The 27,606-nt window shown below is 39.2% G+C and overlaps 1 protein-coding gene across 14 annotated transcripts in view; it reads left to right on the plus strand.

Annotated features, from left to right (window-relative positions):
- The window catches only part of STARD3NL (STARD3 N-terminal like), a 59,553-nt gene that overhangs the window by 18,396 nt on the left and 13,551 nt on the right, over positions 1-27,606 (plus strand). For 2 of the 14 annotated variants that reach the window (XM_087917193.1, XM_087917196.1), the window contains exons 3-9: positions 9,356-9,544; positions 10,919-10,996; positions 18,742-18,819; positions 20,131-20,184; positions 20,298-20,415; positions 20,627-20,725; positions 25,881-25,944. In XM_087917193.1, the coding sequence (XP_087773319.1) occupies positions 9,356-9,544; positions 10,919-10,996; positions 18,742-18,819; positions 20,131-20,184; positions 20,298-20,415; positions 20,627-20,725; positions 25,881-25,936 (672 nt within the window). In that variant the 3' untranslated portion in view covers positions 25,937-25,944. Of the gene's footprint in view, positions 1-9,355; positions 9,545-10,918; positions 10,997-18,741; positions 18,820-20,130; positions 20,185-20,297; positions 20,416-20,626; positions 20,726-25,880; positions 25,967-27,606 lie in introns of all 14 variants that reach the window. The other 12 variants (XM_087917199.1, XM_087917200.1, XM_026702253.2 and 9 more) reach the window with 9 other exon arrangements.

Genomic DNA, 27,606 nt, shown 5'->3' on the forward strand with positions numbered 1-27,606 from the left:
GTTTGGTCTCTTCCTTGCTTCCTTCTTCCTGTTTTATTTCTCCCACCTCCTGTTGCTGGTCCTTCTGGCTACCAGTCTCCAATTCTTCCTTGCTACTGCTTTGTTGTTCCACTCCCACAATTTGGTCATACAATTCTTGTGCCTTATCCAAATTGTCTATCCTGATCCTCTTCTCAAAATACCAGCATCCCCTCCAGAATTAATCACCTAAGCATTATATTTCTCTTAATCAGTTGTGTTGCAAGGAATTTATAGTCTCTTCTTTGTTCTCTTACTTTCTTTATGATCTTTTTCAGGGTTTATAACTCCTTGTCCTTATATATCAGGGGTTCATATCTTGTTATTTTATATGTTATATCAAATTTAGATTTGGTATAAAATCATTAAATTGTGCAGTGGGAAGGAGCTACAGTATATACAAAAATTCTCAATTCAAGTGCATGAATGCTTTTCTTCCTTCAGAGAGGAATTTTCAAAAGAGAAAGGTGGACTAATGCTTTCTGCTGGTATTTTTTATATGTTGACTTTTTAAATCTAAATTTTGGTTATTTATTGTGAACTTAGTTTGTATGCTTACCCAACTCAAAGAACTCCCCTGTTTGTGATTCAGGACAGCTACCATTAGGGTCATTCCAAGTGGTCTAATTTCAGAAAAATGCCCTGCTTGACCATCATGGATTTCAATGAAGTTTTGTGTGAACATGCATACATGTCCCCAATGAACATTGGTAAAGTGTTACGTTTGCCGATGCAATACTTGCAGAGATATAGTCATTTGTTTGACCCCATACCCCAGCCTTCTACAGTATGACTCAGGTTTCAGCAACTTTGAGACATATCTCCGGCAATATTTTGTTGAGAGAAACAAAACTTGGCCATCTTGTACAACTTTTTTATTTTTTATTTTTTATTTTATTGTATTTATTTGCCAAAAGCTTACAATACAAGAGAAACAAGAATAAACATAAGTTTAAATACAAGAAATAGGAACTAATGATTGGGGACAATAGGACAGGGATGGTAGGCATGATTGTGCGCTAATGCACGCCCCTTAACTTTTTGTGCTTTATTAAATAAAATAATAAAAACATTCTCATGAGCAATCTCCATCTAGATAATTTGGAGCAAAGTTGGCCAAAAATATTGCAGCTTTAAAAAAGATTAAAGTTTGGCTTTTTATATCTCTGGAAAGAAAGGTATGATAAACGTGAAACTTTGCACTTAATGACTTAGCAACACAAGTTTTCTGAATATAAAATTTTATTCTCCTACTACTTTCCAATAGTTCACAAATTGAGTGTAAAGTTGATAGTTTTTGTAAAAACACCAAAAATAGGGTATTTTCAGCCTGTTTTTACAAAAAAAGACCTTCTGGAAACTATTAAATCATTCTCATTAGAAAGATCACCTTTCAACCCCTCCCTAAAAAAATAGGATTAGTTTTTCATTGCTAACGTATGAAGCCCTAAAACTAGGGACAAAATTGAGGACATTGCTATGGCAATGTCACGTGCATTCTATTATTTTTTCATCTTGTTTGTTTTATATAGACATCATTACTACTATTATACTGCATTGGTCCGTGGTGACCTTGTCACTACCAGTTCAGACATTTTAACTATCAACCCCATTACCATAGGGGGCATGCCCGATAGTCATGCAATACCAGCCACAGGTGGGTTTCTTGGTTCAGGATCCCAAGCCTGTAGTTTGATTTCTTCCTTGAGGTTCCAAAGCTTGTGTGGGTATCTGTCCGGTTCCCAAGGTGATGATTGGGCAGCTTATCCTAGTTTCCCAAGCCTAAAGTGGGTATCTTATATGGTTCCCAAGCCGAAGTCCATACTGTTCGTATGAACTGCCAAATTCCAATGATTGCTTATTATTGAATTTATGCATCACGTTCTTTAGCGTTTCTGGAAATTGATACTGACAACCTGACGATGTAATTGAAGGCACTGGAAGCACGCAAATAAGATGTGGTTCTGGAACCCAATAAACACCTTGCTTTTAGGCCAATAAAATGAACGAGGAGGGCCTCACAGATGCATAAATGTTACCAATGCATCATTTTGTTTGATCAAAATTTCCACAATGTTGCCTATCCAGCATTTTTTGTCATAAATGCAGGCAACATAACAACCAGAAAATATGTCGCCAATTTTAAATTCGGATCTACAGTATTGGACATTTTGGACACAAAGTTAATTGTGTCATTTGAAGCTTTGCTGACAGAAATTGAATTTGAATCAACTGTCACAAACTGGTGATAATCTCTTGTGCCAGCTGTTGTGCTGCTAACTTTCCATCTTTCTTCTTGCAGCATCCTGCTTTCTTCGATTTTTTCCTTTGGATATATTTAATTCTGTGAATGTTTCTGTCGCAAAAGTTGAACAGATCTGTTGGTGTCAGTATTTGGTTGGTTGATGGTTGTTGGAGGCTGGCTCAAGCACCAAACGTTGAGTTGTGCCACTAACTCTGTCACAAAAATTCCATTCAGCCTCAATTTCGAAATCATGTTTGTGATTGCACAGATTGACGAAATTTTTGTAATGTTTGTATTGCGCCGCTGAACCATCACTAAAGTTGTATATTCTTTGTTTTAGTCATCAAAACTCAAATCAACTTCCGAATGAACACATGCTCAGAAATTGTATCATGTTGCATATGATCAGAAATTATGCAACAGTTGACAATTTGCAGTGCACAATTTTTATTGACATAAGTGATTAATGAATGTACTGTGGCTTGGGAATTCTCCCAGTGAAAACCCTGAACAGCATTTTGGACAACAAACAAGTAATTCTCTGCAAAATCCATCAGTACAATCAGTTCGGTTTCTTTTAGGCCGGCTTTCAATGACTTCAAATATTCGCTTTGATGTTTTGAAATGAATTGATGGCCAGTCAGTTTCCATATTTTGCTAGTGAGTTTTTTGGTGAAGCCATCAACAGAGAGAACATTTGTTTCCAATGTTTCACGGTCAGTATGAACCCATTGTTTGAATACAATTGGTTCTTCTGAATCCCAGTCCTCTAATATTTTGTATAAATGCGTTATCAGTGCCTCTTCATCAGGGCAGTTTTGGCATTGCTGCAACATACAATCTTTGATGTTCAGTTCAGCTGCCTTTCCCAAAAACAGCTTGTAGTCCTCTTTTATGTTGGCACCTTGTAGCATAAACTTAACATTTTGATAAATGATGCAGACACAGATGGAATATGTACCTGAGGCACAGACACCACTTTGGTCAGAGTTCACAGAATTTGGAGAAACCAATTTCAGCACCATATTTGTTTCAATATGCCACATACAATTCTTTCAAATTGCACAGTAGCAATCGCTTTTGTTTGTGAACCTTGACACCATCAAGCCGAACAGAAATACAATTCTTTTCTGCCGGGGCACATCCTGCTAAATTCATCATCCTTGTAGAAATCTCGAATTCTGTAGGCAATTTCTTTTGGCAGTGGTTTGCCAACTTTTACATCTGGTAGTGCACAAATGCATCTCTATTTCTTTGTTTTTCTTGCTGTTTTAACCATACATACTGAAATGCCAAACGTTTTTGCTGTCACCGTTATCGACCAACTCTTTGTACCCAAAGTCAATAATTGAACTTTTGTCAATCTATCAGATATTTTAATTTTTGTTTTCATGTCTTCAATTAGGTCAGCGTAATCTTGGCATGACTGGCATTCCTTAGCAGTAGATTTGCTAGTTTTCCTAATACCTTCAGCTGTGATTCCAGTAGCTAATGTTATTTTGTCTGTTACCACTTTCTACATGTGTTCAATTTTTTGTTTTACATAGCTAGTTTTATCCCTACTGCTCAACTTCTGAATTTTTAACAGAGAAGTCCCTAAATCGGTCAAACTTTGATTAACAGTGTCTGAAATGTCCATATCATAATTATCCAGTGACGAAGAGTCTGCCATGCTTTGACCACTGGAAACGTATTTGGCTTTGGAAAAAATATTTTGAACCTGCTTCACATTTGTTTTTGCCACTTTTGTTAAATGATAGGCCATGGCTAGATTGACTTGGAACAACCCATGTTTAGTTATGTGATTTTGTTTGTCAAATGGGTTGCAGCACGACTTTTGCTTCATGTCGTACTTTTTCAGATACATCACTTTGTGATGCAAGCAAATTTGGTCATCGTCTGAGCTCAACCTCTGCCAAGTAATGAGGTTTTTTCCCTTCGACATAACGCAGCCCAATTTTATTAGAATAAAATGAACCATGGTGGCAAGAACAATTTTTCTCCAACAATGCATTTGGGCAAAGTAGGATTGCCTGTTGACTCGTCGACATCCATTTAGCATATTATGGAAATTGCAGTAATATAAAGTGTATTACTGCAACATCTGAAACACAAAAGTTATATAAGGTTCTAATGTTATGACAGAAATATGTCAATTAAACCTGTACAGTTCAGAATCCTATAGCTGCAACATGCTAACTTGTGGTGTCACTCAAGTACTTTCAGCACATTTAACCGCTGTCATTAATGTAGAAGCACAGCTAGTAGAGTAACAGGTTCATTTAGCATGCAGGAAATGAATTGCACACTTTAAACTCCAGCATAAATGAAATTATAATGGCACAATATTTAAAAATGCATGTTGATGTACATGATGTTGCCATAGCAACACCCTCAACTTTGTTCCTATTTTTAGGTCTATTTTTATACATCAGTGATGAAAAACCAATCCTACTTTTTTAGGGGGTTTGAAACATGCACACTCTAATGAGAATGGTTTAACAGGGTTTCCAGAAGGTATTTTTTTGTAAAAACAAAAAAACACCTGTTTTTGGTGTTTTTACAAAAACCACCAACTTTACACTCAATTTGTAAACCATTGGAAAGCAGTAGGAGAATAAAATTTTATATTCGAAAAACTTAAGTTGCTAAATCATTAGGTGCAAAGTTTCACATTTATCATACCTTTCCTTCCAGAGATATAAAAAGCTAAACTTTAACCTTTTTTCAAGCTGCAATATTTTTGGCCAACTTTGCTCCAAATTATCTAGATGGAGATCACTCATGAGAATGTTTTTATTATTTTGTTTGATAAAGCACAAAAGGTTGTACAAGATGGCCAAGTTTTGTTTCTCTCAAAAAAATATTGCTGGAGATATTACGTCTCAAAGTTGCTGAAACCTCAGAGTCATACTGTAGAAGGCTGTGGTATGGATGTCAAACAAATGACTATATCTCTGCAAGTATATGTAACAACTCCAAAACAAATCTCCACAAGCAAATGTAACAACTTACCAATGTTCATTGGGGATGTTCACACAAAACTTCATTGAAATCCATGATGGTCAAGCAGGGCATTTTTCTGAAATCAGACCACTTGACATGGAAATGACCCATTAGGTTAAGACAAATTTTAAAAAATATCCAACAAAAATAAAATCAACAATAGAAAAATACATTCAGGGCAGCTAAAATCATTTCTATAAACCATCACAAAACAGGCTTAACACTCTGGCCCAATGCTTAGAGAAAGAGCCAAGTTTTTCAAGGCCTTACAAATAGTAACTCGAATTTCAGGGTGCATACTAGTTTAAAAGTCAGGCACCAAAGCAGAAAGATACATTTCCTGAGTCTCATAAATGCTATTGTTTCATATAGAGGATCCAGAATCTTCCTTCCTTGTTGGATCTTCTGGAATAAGCAGGGATAAGTCAATCTAGGCTATAAAGCGCTTTATGGTAACCAGCATCTTGAATTGCATTTGAAAGCTTTGGTGTTGCATGGACATAGCATAGAGGAGTCTATCCAGACTTAAAGATGGAAGGGCCACTAAAACCTGTTAACCACTTCATCTTGCTACAGTTAGTTTGGTTTTTTTCATCTAGACCAGCGATTGCCAACCAGTGGGCCGTGAGAAAATTTTGGTGGGCCACAGAGAAATCTCACCCACAGAGCACCCCCCCCCCCCAAGCAATTAATCCAGGCTGCACAGAAACAAAAGACTACCATGGCTTTCAAACAAGTTTGAAGTATCACTTGGTTGGCAGATAGAGATAGAGATGTGTAGCTGGACATCATTAACAATGTGATGGAACTTATCCATTGTAAACATATTTAGTGGATTCATGAACATGTTAAATAGAAATGAAAAGATTAGAAAGCCCTGAAGAATACAAAAAGCCTCTATAGTCAGCCCTCATTTTCACCACAATGCTAGTTAGAACTAGCTGTGTAATGAGAAAGCCCTGAAATTGGCCTTAACTCCTGAAGCTGATCCAGAAGGATATCATCATTGATCATATTGAAGATCACTGATAAAACAAAGAGAGCCAGTATCTACTATCTCCATGGTGGTCCTGTCAGAGATTATCAACAATTAATGCTATCTCAGTACTGTATCCTAATCTGAAACTTGACTGGGACTAGATAACCTATATCTGTGATGGCGAACCTATGGCATGTGTGCTCAAAGTGGCATGCAGAGCCATTTCTGCCGGCACGTGAGAGGTTGCCTGGAAAAGCCCCACTGCACATGCACACCCCTCGCCAGCCAGCTAGTTGTCAGGTATCTACTGTGCATGTGTGGGGGAGATGCACACATAGAAGACACACGAGCATGCATGGGGTGGGATACATGCGCAGAGGTGCACAGTGCAGCGGGTCATATGCACATGCGCAGAGGCATGCAGTGCACATGCAGGGGGTCATGCACATATTGTATTATGGGTGCAGGCACGCGAGTGCACATACACATGAGCACACACACACTTTCCACACACAACATGGAAAAGGTTAGCCATCACTGACCTACCGTATATACTCGAGCATAAGTCGACCCGAATATAAGCCGAGGCTTAATTAGGTAAACCTAATTTTACCACAAAAAACTGGGAAAACTTATTGACTCGAGTATAAGCCTAGGGTAGGAAATGCAGCAGCTACTGGTAAATTTCAAAAATAAAAATAGATACCAATAAAAACTTGCACTAGGACAGTTGAGAAGAAGTTTGATGTTCACAATTTCCTCTTTGAAAGAGACCAGTAAATAGGGAACAAGAAGATGAAGAAAAAGAAGTGGTTTTTTTTCACACTTTTCACACTGCAGTGAACAAAAATGGCATCATAGGAACAGGCTTATTCTCAGTCCAAAGGTTTGTTTCTGATTTCTTCCCTGATTTAAGGGAAATTTGGGAAATGATCTCACTATCATGAAAGGTTTAATTGATTCACTAACCCAAAGAAGAAGATGATGATGACAGTGGGAGGCAGGACTCTCTCCTTGCAAGAAAAAGCAAGAGCCATTCTTAGAATCTCTCTCTCTCTCCAGAATACAGTCAAGCCCTTTCCAGCATGCGCAATCCGCTGCCGCGCTTTGCCCTTGCAAATGCAAAATCCGGGGTTTTTGCATTTGCAAGGGGCAAGCAGCGGGGGCGGATCACGCGTGCTGGAAAGGGCTTGACTATTCCGGGAGAGAGAGAGATCATAAGAATAGCTCTTGCTTTTTCTTGCAAGGAAGAGAGTGATTCCTGCCTCCCACTGTCATCATCATCTTCTTTGGGTTAGTGAATCAATTAATTTGGGGAACGATCTCACTATCATGAAAGTCAGTGTTCTCTGCCTGTGGGGCGTTTGGAAGAAAACGCCCCGCAGCATATCCACGCTCGTGTAAGGGGAATCAGGAATCCTTGTGTTCAACGCCTAGCACGGCAGAAGAGAGAACGCAGCTGTGAGCAAATACTGGGAAAACCTGATTGATCAGAAGGAAGGAGGCAAAAGAGGAAGGGGTGGTGGTGGACGGAGGTCTCACTGGTATTTGTGAAACACTCGGTTGGCAGTGCTTAAAGTCAATGTCCTCGCTCCCACCCACCCACCCACTCAAAGCCACGAAGTCCCCCAACCGCGCAGCCCAGAATCGCCCTCAGGAGGCAGCAACGATGCCTGGCATTTCCTGAGACAAGAAGCTCCGCCGTGCAATGAAAGCGCCCTGGCTCTAGGCTCATGGGCTCAGAAAACAACACGAGCCGAGGTGGCTTTGGCTCCGCTTGGCTTTGTTTCCTCAGCCCCAGCTGCTTTCAGTCTGCTCAGGGAGAAGGAGGAGGAGGAGGTGGTGGTGGTGGCGGCTCGCGATGTTTTCTGAGCCCACGAGCCTAGAGCCAGGGCGCTTTCATTGTACAGCGGAGCTTCTTGTCTCGGGAAACGCCGGGCGTCATTGCTGCCCCCTGAGGGGAGGGTGATTCTGGGCTGTGCGATTGGGGGACTTCGTGGCTTTGGGTGGGTGGGTGGGTGGGAGCGAGGATGGATGGAGTCTGCGAAGTGGGGCTTGCCTGCCCTTGCTGGCTGCCTCTGCTTCCTTAGGGGTGGGGAAGGGGGCTCATCTGGACCAAGGGTGAGTCTCCCCCTCAGTTTCCCCTGAAGGATCTTCCGTCGCTTTTGCCTTCTCCCTACGTCTTCCCTCTGTTAAAATCCCCTCCCCCACACACACACACTTATTTTCGGGTGGATAGATTTCGTGTCTGAGCATTCTCACATGACAGTGGGTCTTTCCCCCCAAAAAAAACAGTTAAAAAAAGAAAAAACAATATATCCTCATGCAAGAACTTTTCTGCTTCCGATTACCCCCATGCTTACAAGTTGCAAAGGAAACACGGAAGCAGGGAAGCGGCTGCCCAGCTCCGGAGCTCCACACCATTTATTTTTCAGAGAGGAATCTCACTCGAGTATAAGCCGAGGGGTTTTTTTTCAGCACTAAAAATGTGCTGGAAAAACTCAGGTTATACTCGAGTATATATGGTATATCTTCCAGGGTCAGTTGAAACTATAACCTGACTGCCTTCTCAAAAATCTTATATAAAAAGAGAAAATTTGTATCCAGTACTATTGAAACCAGGGATAGTTTCTTGAGGAAGGAATAGACTACCTTCTATCTCAAAGATGCAACATCCCTCACCAACCACATATTATTTCCCAGGAGGCCTAAACCAACCAGAGCATGGATCTAATGCACAGGTGGTTATTCTTATATCACTGAGTAATCTGGCCTTTCTCCAGACATTTCCCAGATGGCCAAGGCAGAGGACTTTTACTACGCTTTAAAAATCAACAAATTGTATATATTACATTTTATAAAGTAGTGAACTATCATATCTGTGGTGTGTTAAAATGTTGCATATATTTCTTTTTTCCTTATTTTCTGCTCCCTAAGTAATATTTTTTTCCATTTGTAATACTTCAATTTTTCTGAAGGTTGTACTTTTTTGGCTTCCTAGTAGATACCTGAATTTATAGAGATTGAGTGGAGAAGTTTCATTTGGGTTTTTACTATATCATTTACAATTTTGATAATTGAATATTTGCATTTATTTTCTGTTACAGTACAAACCATTTAAAGCCCAACTCAAAAAATATCCAAGTGTGTGTTTTCCATCTCTGAAATTGAGATGCAAGAGAAGAGTTGGATGTTACATAGCAAGGGAACCAACTACAGCACTGTCCAATACTGAAGTATATTGGCATGACATGATGTTCTCTTTTAAACAGCTTTGCTTGAACATTAAGGTTAAGGTCAGTTTGAGGAACAATATTAAAAAATTGCTAAACGACACATGGGGAGCTCATCCATCTACATTGCATACATTGGATTTGGCCTTGAGCATCTCTGCAGCACAGTGTGCTGCTCCAGTGTGCTGCTCCAGTGTGGTGCACATCTGCATATGCAAAATATGTTCATATCATCATCAATGAACCAGTATGCTTAGTGACAGGTTGTCTCAATCCTATACCAATTGACAAAATATATCCTCTCACTGGTCTTGCCCCACCTAAGAGAAGTAACAGCAGATGCCGAAAGAACTAAGCAAGGAATAATGTTCAACATTCTCTAAACGGACATATACCACAAACCTGCCAACTCAGATCTAGGAACAGCTTTATGGCAAACATTGAGGATACAACAAGAATAAAATCAAATCAAAAGATGAAGGAAGGAGACTGTTGAGCAAGGAATAACATTAAAGTAGGATATGGCTGAAAGATCTGACCTTCCTTATACTACTTGGAGGCTCTTAGTGAATAACAATACACTTTGTGAATGTGGTGAGATATAGAGCCTGGCCCATCTGCAGGTACTATCAAAAACATGTATCGATAATGACTTATTTTTGGCCAATGAAAAAGCCAACAGAGTGGCTTCATTCTGGCAGTTTAAAGTTTGATCTAGATATGGAAGAAGAAAAATACATTTTCTGTTAAATGTTATCAGAGGTTCATGGAGGTTCTCCTGATACATAAAAATCGTAAGGAAATAGATAATACCATTTTGTGTTTATTTCATTTGTTCATAAAATCTTCCAACATGCAATGTTTTTGCATGAAAAGGTAATCACTTTCCTACTTCAATCATTTAATTAATAAAAGTCAGTTGTGAGAATAGTTCATTAAATAATTAGGGCTCATTGGCATTAACTTACACTCTTTAAATCTTATAAACTTTGACTCACCTCATCATAATGAAGCTTGCAATATGTAAGTTCCAGAGATGCAGATGACTGACTGAAAACTGAAGATCTCCACAACATAGTCATTTGTTCGAGAAAAATCAAGCACTATTTTTTAAATAGTACTCCATTGTTCCTCAGTTAGAAACATAATCTTGAAATGGAGAAGACATCTTAAGGACACCATCCTGTCAGAGTCACTTCAGGAGCATACCATAAAAACAAAGTCAAAGTCAGAACAGCAGATCTTCAGACTTCACTCAAAAGAAATCCCAAGACCTCTATAAATTCTGTGTAGTATTAAATATTAATTACTTTGCTATATTCTTAGAATGATGTAACCACTATCTTAAATTTAATTTACCACTGTAGAATGGAGCATATTGCTAATATATGGCTGAACAGATAAGATATTACTGACTAGTATAAATATTTCCTTTAGGTAAATGGTGGCATTGAAAAAACACTAGAAAAAGAAGTTCTGCATTATGACTACCATTATTCATATTTTGATATCTTTGTAAGTATTTTGTATTTTAACTATTAATCGTTAAAAATTAATTCCTTTGCTTAATCTACAATAACTTAAAAAGAACAAGAAATCTTAAAAGAGCAAATAGACATATTTTTTAAAAAACCTGATTTTCATCACTATAGATAAGAGAAATTCATATCAAGGACTCTTTATTACATTTTGATAGGAATTTACCATTAAGATTTTGTTTTAAGTGAGCAAAACCTGGTATCTGACAACTTCTCCTCCATGCTGTGATGAGAGTCCAGAAATGGGTTAGACTCTTCCCTCTAATGTCATCAAGCTGAGTCTGCCACGGTATAAAAAGCCAGCCTCTGCTGTTGGCCCCAGTTTTTTGACTCAGCTCCTTGAAGTCAGAGCTAGTGTCTCTGGAGTCATAGGTAGTTACAGAAGCTAATTAATTCCAAAACAAAGGAGAAAGCAAAGAAGAAAGCAGAATAACCAGCGCAGTTCCAGTACAGCTGTGCCTTCAAGGAGAGCGGGGATTGCAAAGGCTCCGACGTCAAATACTGTAAGCTCAGGCGGGGAGAGCTCGGCTGAGCCTCCCATGCAGCCCTTGCCTGTCGCACATCCCCAACAGTGATTTTGGAGACCGCAGGCCAGGAGAGTTTGGCTGAGCCTCCCACGTGGTTTTTCGCTGATGTGCAGCCCAATTTTCACTCAGCACCCCAAAGTGGCTTTTCAGGGCCCTCAAATCAGGCCTTGCAGCACTTTAGAAGACAAAGGCCAAGCCCTGAATGAGTTGCCAGGTCCATAGACTGGCCTTTGAGAAGGGTTTTCTATTGGCCTCCGAGCACGTGGCAATCATCCATTTTGGGATTAGGCCATTACCCAGCATCATTTTGTGGGGGCTTCACAGCAGGGATCTCGTTCACCTGGCCAACATTTAGAGTGACATGATTTGGGAGGAGTTGACTGTACCTGCCTAGCAAAATGGAGAGCAGTTGGACCCAAGCGGAACAATCGAGCCTAGAAGAAGCCCATAGCTGTGAAATTTCAAAGAGGCCATTGACGAGGTCAGCTAATAGGGAGGCTGCAGCAAAAATCAGAGCCAAGGCATTGGCTCCTAAGAAGGCCTCAAAATCTGAACTGAGAGCTGAAAAGGGGAGGCATGTTGCATTGGAGAAGCAATTTGCCAAGAATTTGGAACAGTTGAGAGGGTAGAGCCTAATTCAATCAGGACAGTTGCAGGCCAGCTCAGAGCCCGTTTCTAAGGCTGGAGGCAGGGGTGGGATTCTACCAGTTCGCACCTATTCGCTAGAACCGATTGTTAACATTCTAAGCAGTTCGGAGAACTGGTTGTTAAAAGAAATTACTGGCCTAATCCTGTAAGGAAGGCAGGAAGGAAACATTCTTGTGTTGCTTACAGAAACTGCCTCTCCATTAACCCTTATCGCATTCTTGGCAGGACTAGACTTCCTGTCTCAGGAACATCTCTGGAGTTTCTTTTCCCTCCTTTGCTGGTACTTTGCTTGTTTGGAGTGACCATTCAAAGTTACAATGGCACTGAAAAAAGTGACTTATGACCATTTTTCACACTTACGACTGTTGCAGCATCCCCACAGTCATGAGAGGCCAGGCGAGGAGATGAATGCCTCAATGCGAGTGATATTGAGTTGGCCACACCCAGCCAATAACATTACCACCAAGCCATATCCACCCAGGCACATGACCACCAAGCCACGCCCACCACCTAAGCCACACCCACAGAACCAGTTGTTGAAAATTTGAATCCCACCCCTGGCTGGAGGAGTAGAAAGTAATACCACTAGTCATCTGCAGGCATGGTCCCCTGAGAGAGTGGATGAGGCTTCCTTCTCTCAGGACCTGATTAGGTCTGGGCCTAGTTTCAAACAAGCAGACTAGGTTCCTGGTACTTCAAATCCTCAAGGCCTTTTACCCCAGAGAGGATGTAGGCCCAGGATGGAGGCCACTTTTACTCCCACTGCTGCTGGTTTTCACCCAATGGATCCTCCTTTAGGCAACAGGCCTGAGGCGCTTAAGGATATGGTCTCTATGGCCATTAGGTAGGGAATCACTGAGGGATTTCAACAACTCCTTTGCCCTGGGGAGGGGTGACCAAGGTTTACTCTCGGCCTTCTGTCAGATTATCTCTCCTGTCCAGGTCAGTTCTGTTTCCTGCCACTCATCCTGAATGGGGAGAATATGAGGACAGGGGCTCTATGCATCTTTCTGACTATAGTCAATCTTCCATTTGAGAATGGGAGGAAGGTGAACTTAGGGAATCCAATCTATCGGAGGATGAAAGATCCAGACATGAGCAGTCCATCTCGGCAGCCATCTTCAGGCCATCCTTGTTCAAATCTCTTCTTCATAAAGCCTTAGGCACAGCCCAACTAGGCGCCGATGAGGTGGCATCAGAGTCTCAAGTAGAATCCACAGTCCAGGGCAGCTTTAGTTTCCAAACCAATTGGAGGTGCTGAGATGCTTCCATCCATTTGTTGTTTCTAGATCTGGTTAGAGATCAATGCCCCTCTCCAGTATTAGGACCTCGCCTCTCATCTCGGGATAAGAGGTTTTATAATGTGGGCCCTTCCTTGGCTAATGCCTTAATAGTGCCGCCTGTAAATGCCCCTATTGTTGCCACCTTTTCCACCTCCAGAGCTCCAACAAAACTGGAGGATATCCTTAAACTTGATGACAAGAGGTCTGAACAGACCCTCAAATGTACACATCAGGCAGCAGCTTGGGTGGTGCGGGCCTCCACCACAGCCTCTTTCTTTACGAGGTCATCGCTGCATTGGCTCCACCAGCTGCAAGATTGTTTGTTGATCAGCAATTCCAGATCTCACCAAGACTTGAACAAGATCATCGCTGCAGCAGAGTTTATAGCTGACGCCACATTAAACTCTGTTGGATTTTCCTCAAAGGCAATAGCATCCTCAGCAGCTAGATGCCTCCTGTGGCTGTGCAATTGGGAAACAGACTCCCATCACAAGTGGAAGCTAGCATCTCTCCATGCTCAGGTGAGAATCTGTTTGGGGAGGCCCTGGAACCTTACCTGGTGGAGACCAAGGATAAAAGGAAGATCCTATCATCAGCAAGCAAGTGGTCAGAATTCCGTCAGACGTCATATTCCAGACTATCCTCCTTTTGGCCCAAACCCAGCTCTTGGTTTCCTTGGGGCCAAAAATCATTCCCTCCTCGTCAGGAACAGCAACCTGTTCAAGCCAGCAGACAGCAGCAGTTCTCCGGAAAACAGCCCTTTCAAGGAGGAGGAGGTTGTTCGTTCCGATGCTCTAAATGACTGCATTCCCTCCCCTTCCATCAGAGGTCATCTGGCCTTCTTCGCCTCAAGATGGGAGGCATTCAACTTTGGATGCCTGGGTTCTCAGGACTGTGAGATCAGGTCTCCAACCTGAGTTTCTTTCCTCTCTGAGATTTTTTGTTTGCTGCCCAATATCCCGGGATAGATCCAGATGGGCCCTTATGGAATCGACCATCCAACACCTGGTCGACATCAGAGCCATTCAGCCAGTTCCCGTGGATCAACAGGGGCTAGGGTTCTACTCCCTGCTCTTCCTGATCCCAAAGGCCTCAGCAGAGGGATGGAGAGCAATTCTCAACTTCAAGTCTTTGAACAAGTTCATCCCCTACAGGTGCGTCAAGATGCAGTCCCTTCTCTCTATATGCAGAGTGTTTGGGAGGACAATCTCTCATCCATAAACCTCACAGAGGCATACTTCCATATTCCGATCTGGCCCTTTCACCGCCAGTTCCTGCACTTCTGCTACAACAACAGACACCTATCCATTTTGCCCTTCCATTTGGCCTCTCATCGGCCCCCAGAGTCTTCATCAAGGTCTTGGCAGCATTGGCAGTGTCCCTTTGAGCTCTACCTATGAGGGTCCAATGCCACCTGGACGATCCAGTCCATTCAGCCAATCACGATCTTCAGACCACAATGTGGCTCTTGCAGGCACATGAGTTCTCCATAAATTTTAACAAGAGTCATCTTCTGCCAACCACCCATCTTGTACACCTGGGGATAATCATCGACACGAGCCTTTGTGAGGTCTTTCTTTCCCTGAATCAGCAAGAGAGTCTAAATGAGTTGATAAACTGGGTTCAACAGCAGCACAGCATTCTTCTGTCTCTCCTGTCACAGCTACTTGGGAAGACGATTTCCTGCATTGACATAGTGCTGTGGGCTCGTCTCCATGCCCAAGCCCTACAATGGTTCCTGCTGCCATTCCAACGGGCGGGAACCCGCCACTCATCCATCAGGGTCCTAATTCCTCCACAGGTTCTTCATTCCTTCCAGCTGTGGCAGTCTCCAGCCATCAGGAAGGGCCATCTGTTCAAGGAACCAGACAGGATCATGGTCACAACAGATGCCAGCCTTTATGGCCAGGGGGGCTCATCTGCAAAGTGAGATAGCTCAGGGTCGCTGGTCCCAGGTAGACAGGTCCCACCCCATCCATTTGCTAGAACTCAAGGCTATTTTCTTGGCTTTGACACACTTCCAGGACAAGGTCATGACAGACAACATGGCCGCCAAGGTTCATGTCAACAGGCGGGGGGGACCCTGTCCAAATCCTTGATGCTGGAAGCCGAATGTCTGGGGAGGTGGGCAGAGAAACACCTCTGTCCCTCAGGGCAGACCATATTTTGGGGGTTGACAAGACCCAAGCCAACTGGCTGAGTTGGACCAAGGTTGACAACTTGGAGTGGAGTCTTCACCCATCCCTGTTCCAGGAACTGTCCGACAAATTTGGATCCCCAGTGATGGACCTATTTGCCACCCCCCAGAATGCACAGATAGGCAGATTCTTCACCAAGTTTCTTACCCAGGGTGTGGACGGGACCAATGCACTTCGGAGCAGATGGCCTCCAGGTCTCCTCTATGCCTTCCCCCCTCTTCCTATCATTCTGGCCATAATTCAGAAGATGTTGGAGGTGAAAGCAGAGCTACTACTTCTGGCACCCCATTGGCCCAGGAGGCCCTGGTTCACTGACGTGGAGAATCCCAGCCAACAGGATTTCACTCAGCCAGGGGGCCCTACTCCACCCACAACCTCAGTGGTTCTAATTGGCCATATGGTGCTTGAGTGGAAATCTCTGAAAGAGTCTAATTTATCTGATAGGGTGATTCAAACCATCAGATGATGCATCATGTAAACCATCAACCAACCACATCTATGATGCCACTTGGAGGACTTTTTGTAGTTGGTGTTTCAAAGTGGCCCGGGACCCTACATCTGCTTCAGTCTCAGAGGTGCTGATGTTCCTACAGGAAGGTCTAGATAAAGGACTCTCACCAAACACTCTGCGCTGGCAATATTGTCATGGAATAATTATTCTTCTCTATCCCACCATCCATCAGTGCGTAGATTTTTAAGGGGAGCTTCAAATCTACATCCCCCAGTAGTTCATAGGTATCCCACTTGGGATCTCCCTAAGGTACTACAGGCCCCGACGGAACCCTTATTTGAACCTTTACGGTTGATGGATCTTTGTCTTTTGACACTCAAAGTGGCCTTCCTAGTCACTATCATGTTGGCCAGGAGGGTGTCTGAGTTGATGGCTCTCTCGGTGAGGCAAGATTTGTGCATCTTTCACAAGAACAGAGTAGTGATACAATTAGACCCTTCCTTTTTTTAATTCTTGGTTCCACAGGGCATAAGACATAGTCCTATTGGATTTCTGCCCTAAGCCTCAACAGGAGTTGGAACACAAGTGGCATACCCTGGATGTGCAGAGAGCTCTCCATATTTATGTTAAATGTACCACCACTTTTCGAAAAACAGAAGCGATGTTCATGTCCTTTCAATCTCCTTCCTTGGGGAGTAAGCCTTCTTCATCCATGATGTTAGCAGATGGATCAGGGCATGTATTTCCACTGCCTACAAGACCTTATCTCTTCCGGTTCCCAAGAAGTTCACAGCACACACTGCAGTGGCTTGGGCTATCCAGGCATCTTGAGATTTGCAGGGCGGCTACCTGAGAGTCGTCTTCTCCATTTATCCGGCACTATCGGCTGGACTCCTTCGCCTCTGCAGAAGCAGCATTTGGGAGGCAGATGCTCCACAAGGTTCTTCCAGTGTTAGACTAAACGGACCAGACGATGGCTCTCCTTTGGACATGCAGGATTTGGTATGTCCCATTCCTGGACTCTTGTTGCAGCATGGAGGAAAATGGGTGTTGGTATTTACCTGAGAACTCCCTTTCTATCCACGCTGCTAGAGAATCCAACCCCACCCTGTGTTAGTCTGGTCTTGGTTGGGGAGGGTTCTTCTCACTGTTTTATCTTCCAGAGACACACTACATCTGTCAAGTTTCTTTGCCAGAAAAGCTGGGGCTAACAGCAGAGGCTGACTTTTTATACTGTGGCAGACTCAGCTCAATGACATCAGAGGGAGGAATCTGACCCATTCCTGGACTCTCTAGCAGCATGTATAGAAAGGGTATTCTCAGATAAATATACCAATGCCCATTTTCCACTGATTCCAAACTTAAAAACATTCTATGAAGCACCCTCCCACCCAGATTTCCACTATTGCAATAATTAGAAATAAAAGCGAGAAGAAGCGCGGGAGAGATGAGATGTAAATCTCCTTGCATCTCCCATGGGTTTTCAGTTCTAGAAGATTTCTAATATTTTAACAAGAATTTCTAAAAGCTAGTTAATAAGTGAAACAAATTTATTGTTTGACTCAAACTTGGCTTCTGAAAACTTCACGGAAATATCCATATCATTTTTTTGGAAAGTGCAAAAGTAGTTTGGCATTACCTTCTTCCAATCTAGCCTACAACTGTACCATAAATTAATAAGGTCAGAATGACTTTTTCCTAAAATTACGTTGCTGAAGTGAAATAAACTTCAAAACTGAATTAAGAGTGGACTTGAAGTAATCAAGAGCAGATTTAAATTTAAATAAAGGAAATTTGATTTCTGTTTGGTCCTTCTTATACCAACACAATATAGAAACCATCATTTTAAACTTTCTCTTGTGCCAGCATCTGATCGATGGATCAGAAATTTTAGTTAAAAAAAAACCTCAAGCTGAACCAGTGGTGCATGATTTGAGGGCAGAGAGCTAAGAAACTTGATAACTGACAAAAAGATAAGCATTGGGTCTAACATTAACAATGCTAAATGTATCAAGGAAATAATGGACAACAGACTAATGAAATAAACAATCCATGGTACTAGTGAAGTAAATTTATTAATTATTAAAATATGCAAAATACTTATGAGTTGGATAATTAAAATTGTTTGTTAAATTTATTTTTTGCCTCTCTTGCCATGGGACTACTTTAGGCAGCTAAAAAAAAGTTTATGTGAACAAATAATTTTAAAGATACCAGAATTTTTATTATACTTTTCTCCCAGATTTGAAGAACTTATGCTGTCAGTATTAATTCAAATTTAATCTTTGATCATTTATTGAATACAAAATTGGATATGCCTATATCAAAAGATCTTGGAGGAATATTTTCAGACAGGTTAGATTGTGAAGACATTGAAATAATTATGTTTTACAGATGAAACCTTTTCAGAGGAAGTAGTTGCTTTACATTGTAGCAAAGAAACAGCAAGTGTAGTATCTTGGCCAAAACTGTGTCTTGGAAAAAAGGAGAATGGGGCCATAAAATATTAAGAAGTTGCTTTTATATAATCTTAGCTGGATGAATTGCTATTTCATTTTTACTGCTTTTCAAAGAAAATATTGCCATGTCTTTTCTTTCCCTGTTTTATTCCATAGCTCCTGGCAGTTTTTCGGTTTAAGATTTTGATACTTGCATATGCGCTGTGCAGACTACGGCACTGGTGGGCAATAGCAGTAAGTTGCAGATTGATCAAATGAATTTTGGAATAAAAAAACTACATTGTTATGTAATGGATATGAAATGGTATTACCCTTAGGTTTATAATAGATAAAGCTAAAGTTTTCCTGTTGGGTAGTTATAATCATTATGTGCAGTGGTGTGATTCGACTGGTGTAACAACCAGTTCAGTGACTGCATGCTTTGCATTTTAAAAAGTCCATTTTCAGCTCTAATACTTACCTTCGACTGCAGCCCCTATAAATAAATAGCTGAGGAGCTGCAAACTGCTGTGCCATGCAAATCAACTGTGCTTTAAAACAGTGAAATAAAGCACAGGACAGAGCACCCCCCCCCCAAATGCTCACTGGAATTACTGGTTCTCCTGAACTTGTCTGAACTGGTAGAATCCCACCCTTGATTATGTGTGATAAAACCTTTATTTACAAATAAAATGCTTCAAGGTTTTTCTCAAACAACCTGAATAGCCACAATCAAAACTTTGGTGGAGCAGTGAAATGTATAATTTAAAATCTTATTATCTTTATCTTAAACCATATCTCAAATAAAATTGTTTGTCAAAAAGTTTCTACAAAAATGTACATTATTTAAGGAAATCAACATTTAACAAAGCACCTAGAGCTTTTTGTTTGTTTATTTAAAAATAATTCACAGAAAGTTTGATGGGTAGAGTATATTCAAATATTACATTATGTAATTGAATTTTGATTATTTTACAAATCTTCAAGTATATTTAGGGTAAATAATGATAGATAGCATAATCTGTCTCTTTTCTTTACTTATTTATTTTAGTAATCAGAACACTTTACCAAATGATCTTTACATTTCAACAGATATAGAACTTTGTTCATTTAGGGGTTTAAGAGTGAAGTAATTGGATTTTTTTTCTCCTTTCACAAATGCTGTTCTTCTTCCCAGTCCTTCTTAGATTTATTTCCCAACTTTATTTTGTACAACTCAGGATGGTGTGTATAATGCTTCTGTTTCCTATTTTCCTTACAACAATAGTTCTGGGAGTTGTATCTTAATGTATACTCAAAACCGATGTAGTGAACAAGCATGTTAAAATGGAGAGGAAAATTTTCTGGGTACATTGTTGATTCATGTTTAAAAGCAGAAAAATAGGGGGTATTTTTTGATAATATTTGGCTGTTTGCATAAATCCATAGTTTTAGAAATTTTAAGATTGTTAATTGTTGCCAAAGCTTTATGAAAACTACTATACTTCAATGATTGCCTGTTCATAGCTATGTATTTCAGTGAGAAACATCTTTATATATTTGTGCATATGTTCATATTTCTTTCAGTTTACAACTGCTGTAACCAGTGCCTTCCTATTAATAAAAGTAATTATTTCAAAGGTATGAATTATAATAGTGTATATCTGTTTATATTATTTAATTCACATAACTGTTTTACTGTTTTTTATATAACTTTTTTTTCTTTTTTCCTTTCCTCCTTGTTCCTCTTTAAGCTGTTATCTCAGGGTGCTTTTGGCTATGTGTTACCTATCATATCTTTTCTCCTTGCCTGGATAGAAACATGGTTCTTGGATTTCAAAGTGTTACCACAAGAAGCAGAAGAAGAAACCAGTAAGGCTTCTTCCCCAATTTTCCTCCAGTATTGTATGCAGACAGAAGAAGTCTTAAAATACACAGCATTAGTATTCATGAGATGCAATTGTAATTTGAATGTAACATTGAAGTGAATTAAATCAGGATACCATATTAAAAGTATGACTAATTATATTTGTTTTGTAAGATACAGTAATAAAGAAATACTACTCTGATTATTTGCCTTTAGGACTATTCCTAGTACAGGATGCCTCTGAACGAGCTGCCCTTATTCAACCTGGGCTCCTTTCCGAGGGCCAGTTTTATTCCCCTCCTGAATCTGAAGCAGGTAATTAAGATTTAAATCAAGCAGACTGGGGAGTACATTTGGAATTTTGAGAATAAATATTCATAAAATACTTGTCACCAGTTGACTGTGTAATCACTCATAAAATGCTACTTCTTTGCTGCCCCTTCTAATGTCAGGGTATTCTGTACCACTACAATAAATTTTCTTCTTTATCCAGGCCAGGTGAATGGTCTCTTGTTTACTTTTTTATTTTAGTAATCAGAGCACTTGGCCAAATGATCTTTACATTTCAACAGATACAGAACTGATAAATATGTATTTCAGATATTTTAGAAATATTTATTGGTATTTTGCTTTACAACTTGCATTATTTATTTAATTATTATAATTATATTTGATAACATTCATTTAGCACATGATCTGATAAGCAGAAAATGATATGCCTGCTGTTTGAGAAACTATTTGAATTAAGTTTTGTTCTCATTGTTCTTCTCAGTTTTCTTTTTCCCATTTGTACATTCTTTAGTTCCAGTACAACTACCCAGAAATATCCACAGTTGATCACATTGCTTTTTCAATAGGATAAGCAGGAAGGTATTAGAGTCCTAATTATGACTCTTAAGCATGTACCTGTTGTCCTATCATCTTAGTGATAGTTAGAACGGGAAGATATAAATGTAGAAATTTAATCTAGAATAACAAGTGGAGCATAATTACTGCATCATTTGAAACATCATTCAGTCAATTCATACGTTCCCTCCATATAGTGTCCCTGCTTTCATAGTGCTTGGCAGAATGTAATTTATCATTGCATTGGAGGAATCATAAGATCAATCCTAAATTACACTGCAGGGTCAAATTAGACAAGCCATCATTGATATATGAACTGAACGTAATTGATCTGGCATATAGCTTGACTTTTTCCAATTTAACTCAGTTTATTGTGCCCAAATTCTGTTTGGATCCTAACTTTCAGAATGTATGTATAGTTTGCATTAATTTCATCACTGTTACATGGATGCAATTAGTTTTGTTTTCCTCAGTTTTCTTTTGTGCTTCATATGTGTCAATCACACCAGTACAACATAGTCTATAATAGTTAATCTAATTAACAATTTTTCTGTTAAGATTACACTGATGAAGACAGATCAGATATATAACATGCCTAATTGTTCCTACTGAAAAATAATTAAAATAGCACACTCTTTATGATATAGAAGAGATAGATAATATTCCTTGATGCAGTTGTAGTGAGTAGATGGCCATTCAGAATGAAAGTTGATGAGAACTATGGTTATTTGAATGAAGGTTGATTGAAAAGTTGAATAAAGAGCTAAATTGATTAGCTTCTCTTTTCTTTATATATTGTACTAAAATAAATTTAACTCAGGCCAACACTTTTAAATTAGTCAAAATTGGCATTATTATAATTTTACTTCCTTGTTGTAAGGGAAATATTGAAACTTGTTTTCCCAACTTTTCCAGATACAATTGTTAAGCAACCATGCAGGTCAATAAATGGATGAGCTACCTTTCCCTCCTTGCACAAAAGGGAACTCCAGCAATGGGCTGGAGAAAAGAAGCTTAGATCTTTGTCATCCAAGCTTTGTTTCTCCAGCTTGCTGTAGTAATGTCCCCTATCCCATGCATGGAAGGAAGGAGAAATCCTTTGGCTGGCAGCAGGTCCTTCCAATCCTTCCTGCCAGTTTCTTCATTGACTTTCTGGAGAAGCAAGCAGAGAAGATTTTAAATGTTGATCACATTATGGAGGGTCACTTGGCAACTGTTTATAGATGTGAACAGGTTGTCAACTGCTCAAAATGCAATCACATGACTGGCAGTGCAATAGCAGCTGTAGCTTCAAGGATGAATTGTAAGCTGATTTTTAAAAAAATCTGTCATAACTTTGAATGGTTGTTAAACAACCAGTTGTAAGTTGAGGGCTATTTGTTCAAAAATAGATGTTAGGTTAAGTGAAATTCTACAGTGAACATATGTATTCATCTTGTTCAGGTATCATCCATATACAATAACAATAAGGGTTTTTTATAAGAACATAAAGCAAAGTTATAAATTGTGAGCTGTTTGCAATACTGTAATTCCTAAATGGGAATATAAAAAAAATGGTAGCAAAACTGACTCTTAGGGGTACAACTTTCCATTGTTTTATGTCCAAAATGTGTAAAATAAATGTAGTAAACCCATTCAAATCTTAATACATCTGATTTGGATTAATGTGGATTGTTTGGCTCAGTGAAGCTTTGTGTGCACATTTGATGTGTTGTAATGAAATGAAGTGGCTTCTCTTCTATTTCTTGAGACAAAGAGATCAGTTGAAGCAGAGCAGCTCAGTGTTTCTAGGGAGATGTCAGGATGGAATATGTCTGTTTTGGATTCTGTTATTTTGCCCTTTAGCCTTTCCATTAATTCCTTCAATAATCCATGTGGAACATTTATTTATTTATTTTGTCAAGTGATTATAAGATAATAGGTATAAATATAAACATAGTTATGAATACATGAAATGGATACATATAAGAAAAATAAAAAAAGAAATGATAGGACAGGGATGGTAGGCACGTTGGTGTGTTTATGCATGCCCCCTACAGACCTCTTAGGAAAGGGGTGAGGTCAATAGTAGACAGTCTAAGGTTAAAGTTTTTGGGGTTTGGGGAAGAAACCACAGAGTCAGGTAGAGCATTCCAGACATTGACCACTCTGTTGCTGAAGTTGTATTTCCTGCAATCAAGTTTGGTGTGGTTTACCTTGAGTTTGTATCTATTGTGTGCTCTTGTATTGTTATGGTTGAAGCTGAAGTATTCATTGACAGGTAGGACATTGCAATGTATAATTTTATATGCTATATTTAGATCAGACCGAAGGCGACGTAGTTCTAGGTTTTCTAGGTCTAGAATTTTGAGTCTGGTGGCACAAGGTATTCTGCAACGAGTAGAGGAGTGGAGAACTCTTCTTGTGAAATATTTCTGGACTTTCTCAACTGTGTTAATATCAGATATGTAATGCATGTTCCAGACTGATGAGCTGTATTCAAGTATTTGTCTAGCAAATGTTTTGTATGCTCTAGTTAGTAGTGTGATATTACCAGAGAAAAAGCTATGTAGGATTAGGTTAACAGCTCTTAATGCCTTTTTGGCTATGCAGTTATAGTGGGCTCTAGCACTTAGATCATTAGAGATGAGTACTCCAAGGTCCTTGACAGAGTTTGGATCATCAACAAGGTCTTGACTATTAAGCTTGTGTTTTATTTCTGATTTTTTTTGCCAGTATGTAAGACAGAGCATTTATTTATTGAGATTTTGAAGTTGCCGTTTGTTTGACCATTCTGATACATAGTCGAGGTCTTTTTGAAGGGTAGCAGTATTGTCTGTGATATTGAATAGCTTTACATCATCAGCGAAGAGAATGCATTTGCTCTTAATATGAGATATATAATACCTTAACATCTCTGGTGACATCATGTATTAGTGTTACATCTTCAGTCATGCTTCAGTGATTCTAATAATTAAAAAAGACACCTAGTCCACTATCAATAGAAATAATAAACACCTAAATATAAAATAGGTGTACTATGTATAATGAGCCCTGTGTTCATGTTCTATGTATTGGTATCTCAAATGAATCTATTTGAACACTGTAGTACGTAGGATGGTAATTGTCTGACTTGTATAGCATTTTTATTGATGGCATCAAAAAGCTGGATAAATGAAAACATCATCTAATCCTCATCTACTCAAAACATTTTTGTTGAATATATAGACTCTAATACCTCATGCAATTTAAAATGTTTTTTATTCTCATGAATTCTGTATAGATAATGTATTGTTTTTCTCTTGCAATAGTTAAAAAATAAAAATAGCACAAAATAAATTTAGGATGTAACAATATTGTAAGAGTAACATTTTATGTTATAATGATTATATATACACAATAATATTACCTTTGTGAGTAGTTATGTTGTGAACAAAAAATTATATAAAAACATGTGTATTTAATTTCAAGATTCTGATATTTTTAGTGTTTAAAATTTATACTAAACTATGTTGATGTTTGCTTTTTGCTGGGGTATGTATGCTAAATGTGTTACTGACACAGAAGCATTACATGGTTTTGAACTACTTGGTGAATACCAGGCAATAGAACATCAATGAATTTGGGGTTGGTTTTATTATAAAGAATGTTGGGGAAATAGTAAGACTCAAGAAGTAAAATGATTTCCCTTTTATTGCCATCTAGTGATCTTGATGAAAAATGTTGACCATTCCATGTTTAGTACTTACATATATTGTGGCTCAAATTTCAGGAAACAGATTCTTCTAAGAAAGTTTAGGGGGTTAGGTTAGGGTTAGAAATACATTTAACAATATCCACCAGTAGATATACCTCCCATAGGGCAGTAGCTAATGGAAAAAATACTGTAGGTGGAATACCAGATACCTGGGAGAATATGCTTATGTTTGAGTTAAAGTGGTGTGCAAAGTACTTTATGCCTTTAATTTTTTTTGCTATATTTGATTATGTATTATATATGAGAAGTTTTAATTTTAAACCAGAAAACAGAATCAGGATATCTACCTAATACTGAACCATACATTTTTCTTGCTACTAAGATTATTCCAGGCTGTATATACATATAGATAGGTTTCTCTCTTAGATTGAAGAAATTATCCATGTGTCAAATGATAGAGTCACTTCTGCATGTTTGGTATCTTTTTGTTATAATGCAATGGCATTATGATTGAAAGGTGTCTATATGTATTTGGCAACTTAGATTAATCCTAATGAAGAGCATGACAATTATAGAAACAGTTACACAATGTTTCTGATTAAATTAATTAACGGTAGATAATTTTAGTTTCTCTTAATAGAGAACTAGTTTGATGTAGTAGTTAAAGCACTAGGCTACAAACTGGGAGTCAATGAATTTTATTTCTACCATAGGAATAAGCCAGCTAGTTGACCTTGGGCTAATCACTCTCTCTCAGCCCAAGCAATGATAAGCCATGTCTGAAATCTTGTCAATAAAATTGCAGGGGTTAGCCCAGGAAGTGAACTAAAGGCACAAAAAACCCTTACACACAAAAACCCCAAACTATTCTTATGCATATGAATATATATGTACTATTATTTAGTAAAGTTTAATGGCTGCATTGTATTAAATATTTTGTTTTTATAGGATCTGATGAAGAATCTGATGAAGAAAAACAGGACAATGAAAAACCAGTTGCATAACAAATCTGGCAAGTGGAGTTATGATTAGAGGTTTGGATAGCAACTGTGACATAGACTTTATGTTTTGCATCAGATATGAGATACGAGCCAGCAATGTGCAACTGCCACCAAAAAAGCTAATACAATCCTTGGTTATTTAAACAGAGGCATAGATTCAAGATCACATTAAGTTTTAGTGCTGTTTTACAAAATCCTAGTAAGACCACACTTAGAATACTACAACCAGTTTAAGTCACTAAGCAACAAAAAGATGTTGAGACTTGAGTGTGCGTTTGAAGCTCCGATGTGGAAGGGGGAAAGCAGAAACTGGCGGCAGAACTGAATTGTTTACCCCCAGCATTGGATAAACTGAAACTTACCATGAAATAGGAAAGTGAAAAGGCGAGAAGAGCAATTATCCTTGGTGGAAACTTTTCATTTTTAGCTCAACGAACAAATCATGGAGAGTACTTTACAGATGGACAAGAACTTTGAAACCTTGAAATTGAACGGAAGAGTGACAGTACAATTTGTAGTGGAAGCCATTGAGACTGGTGATTCCAGGAGGAAAGCAGCTGAAGTGACTGTTAGAACTGAGAACTAAGACTTTAATTTACTATTGGACATAGCTGGAATACCAAGGCAACAACAAGAAAGTAGGAGGCTGTAAATCCTCTTCCCGTCCAGTGCTTTTCTTTTTTCTCTGTTTTCCATTTTTTCTCTCTGTCTTTTCCCTCTTAGAACTGATTGGAGTGGTATAGCTTCACCTTATATTTATTTATGGTATATATTTAATTAATAAGAAAATAAGATTAAGTGGATATTTTGAAATAGGATTTAATCTGAATAAGTGATATTTAACCCTTTTGGAATATATTCTATATCTCCTGGGGAGCAGCAGGCAAGTAGGCTCTCTGCTTAACTAAGATCAAATTAACCTATTCTAATTATTACCTGCTTTTAAGGCTATTTTTCTATCATATCTTAGTCTTCAAAATTTTATTTGTATTTTTAAACCCTTTACATTTTTGAAAATTTTGCAGTGTGATTACTAATCCACTTTTAGTTATATTTCAGCTATGGTTTAGCTGTATTTTAAAAAAAAGCCCAAGCTGGCCTCAGCTATAGGAGGGCCTTGCTGCTGCTTCTTTGTTGTTGTTCTAAAGATCTTATTCCTTTAGTTGGAAATCTAGCTATGCCTAGCTTTGATGTGATTTCTCTTATCTGATTTATTCTATTTTTATTATTTTATCATTTTTATTTACTCATTTTCCCTGCTCTGTCAAGAGGTCAGGATCCTTGGTATACTTGTGAGGAGCTCTGCCATTTTTTGCATTAGGACTCGTTTCTTCTCGACCCCCGATTCCTTTTCCTCTGGATTTAGGACTTGTTTCAGTGACTAGATTCTATCCTATAGTACACAGCTCCACTTCTATTGTGCTACTTAATATAATGAAGACAAGGAAAAGGAGCAGATCTCTCACTGACCCGGTTCGTCAACCTTCTCTGAAGCAATCCAAGATTGGGGACTTTGTTTTAGCTCGGCCTCTCGGTTTGAAAGCTCCTGCTCCCTTTTGCCTGGCTGCTGCCAGTTGTTGCGATCTTCTGATGGTTGAGGGTGTCACCCCTGAGTTGAGAACAAAGGCTTATCTAAAACTACAGCCCCCAACCAATCCTTAAATGAGCCCACA

This window comes from Pseudonaja textilis, chromosome Z (assembly GCF_049901715.1).
Source record: "Pseudonaja textilis isolate UNSWEBS1 chromosome Z, rPseTex1.2, whole genome shotgun sequence".
Lineage (NCBI taxonomy): Eukaryota > Metazoa > Chordata > Lepidosauria > Squamata > Elapidae > Pseudonaja > Pseudonaja textilis.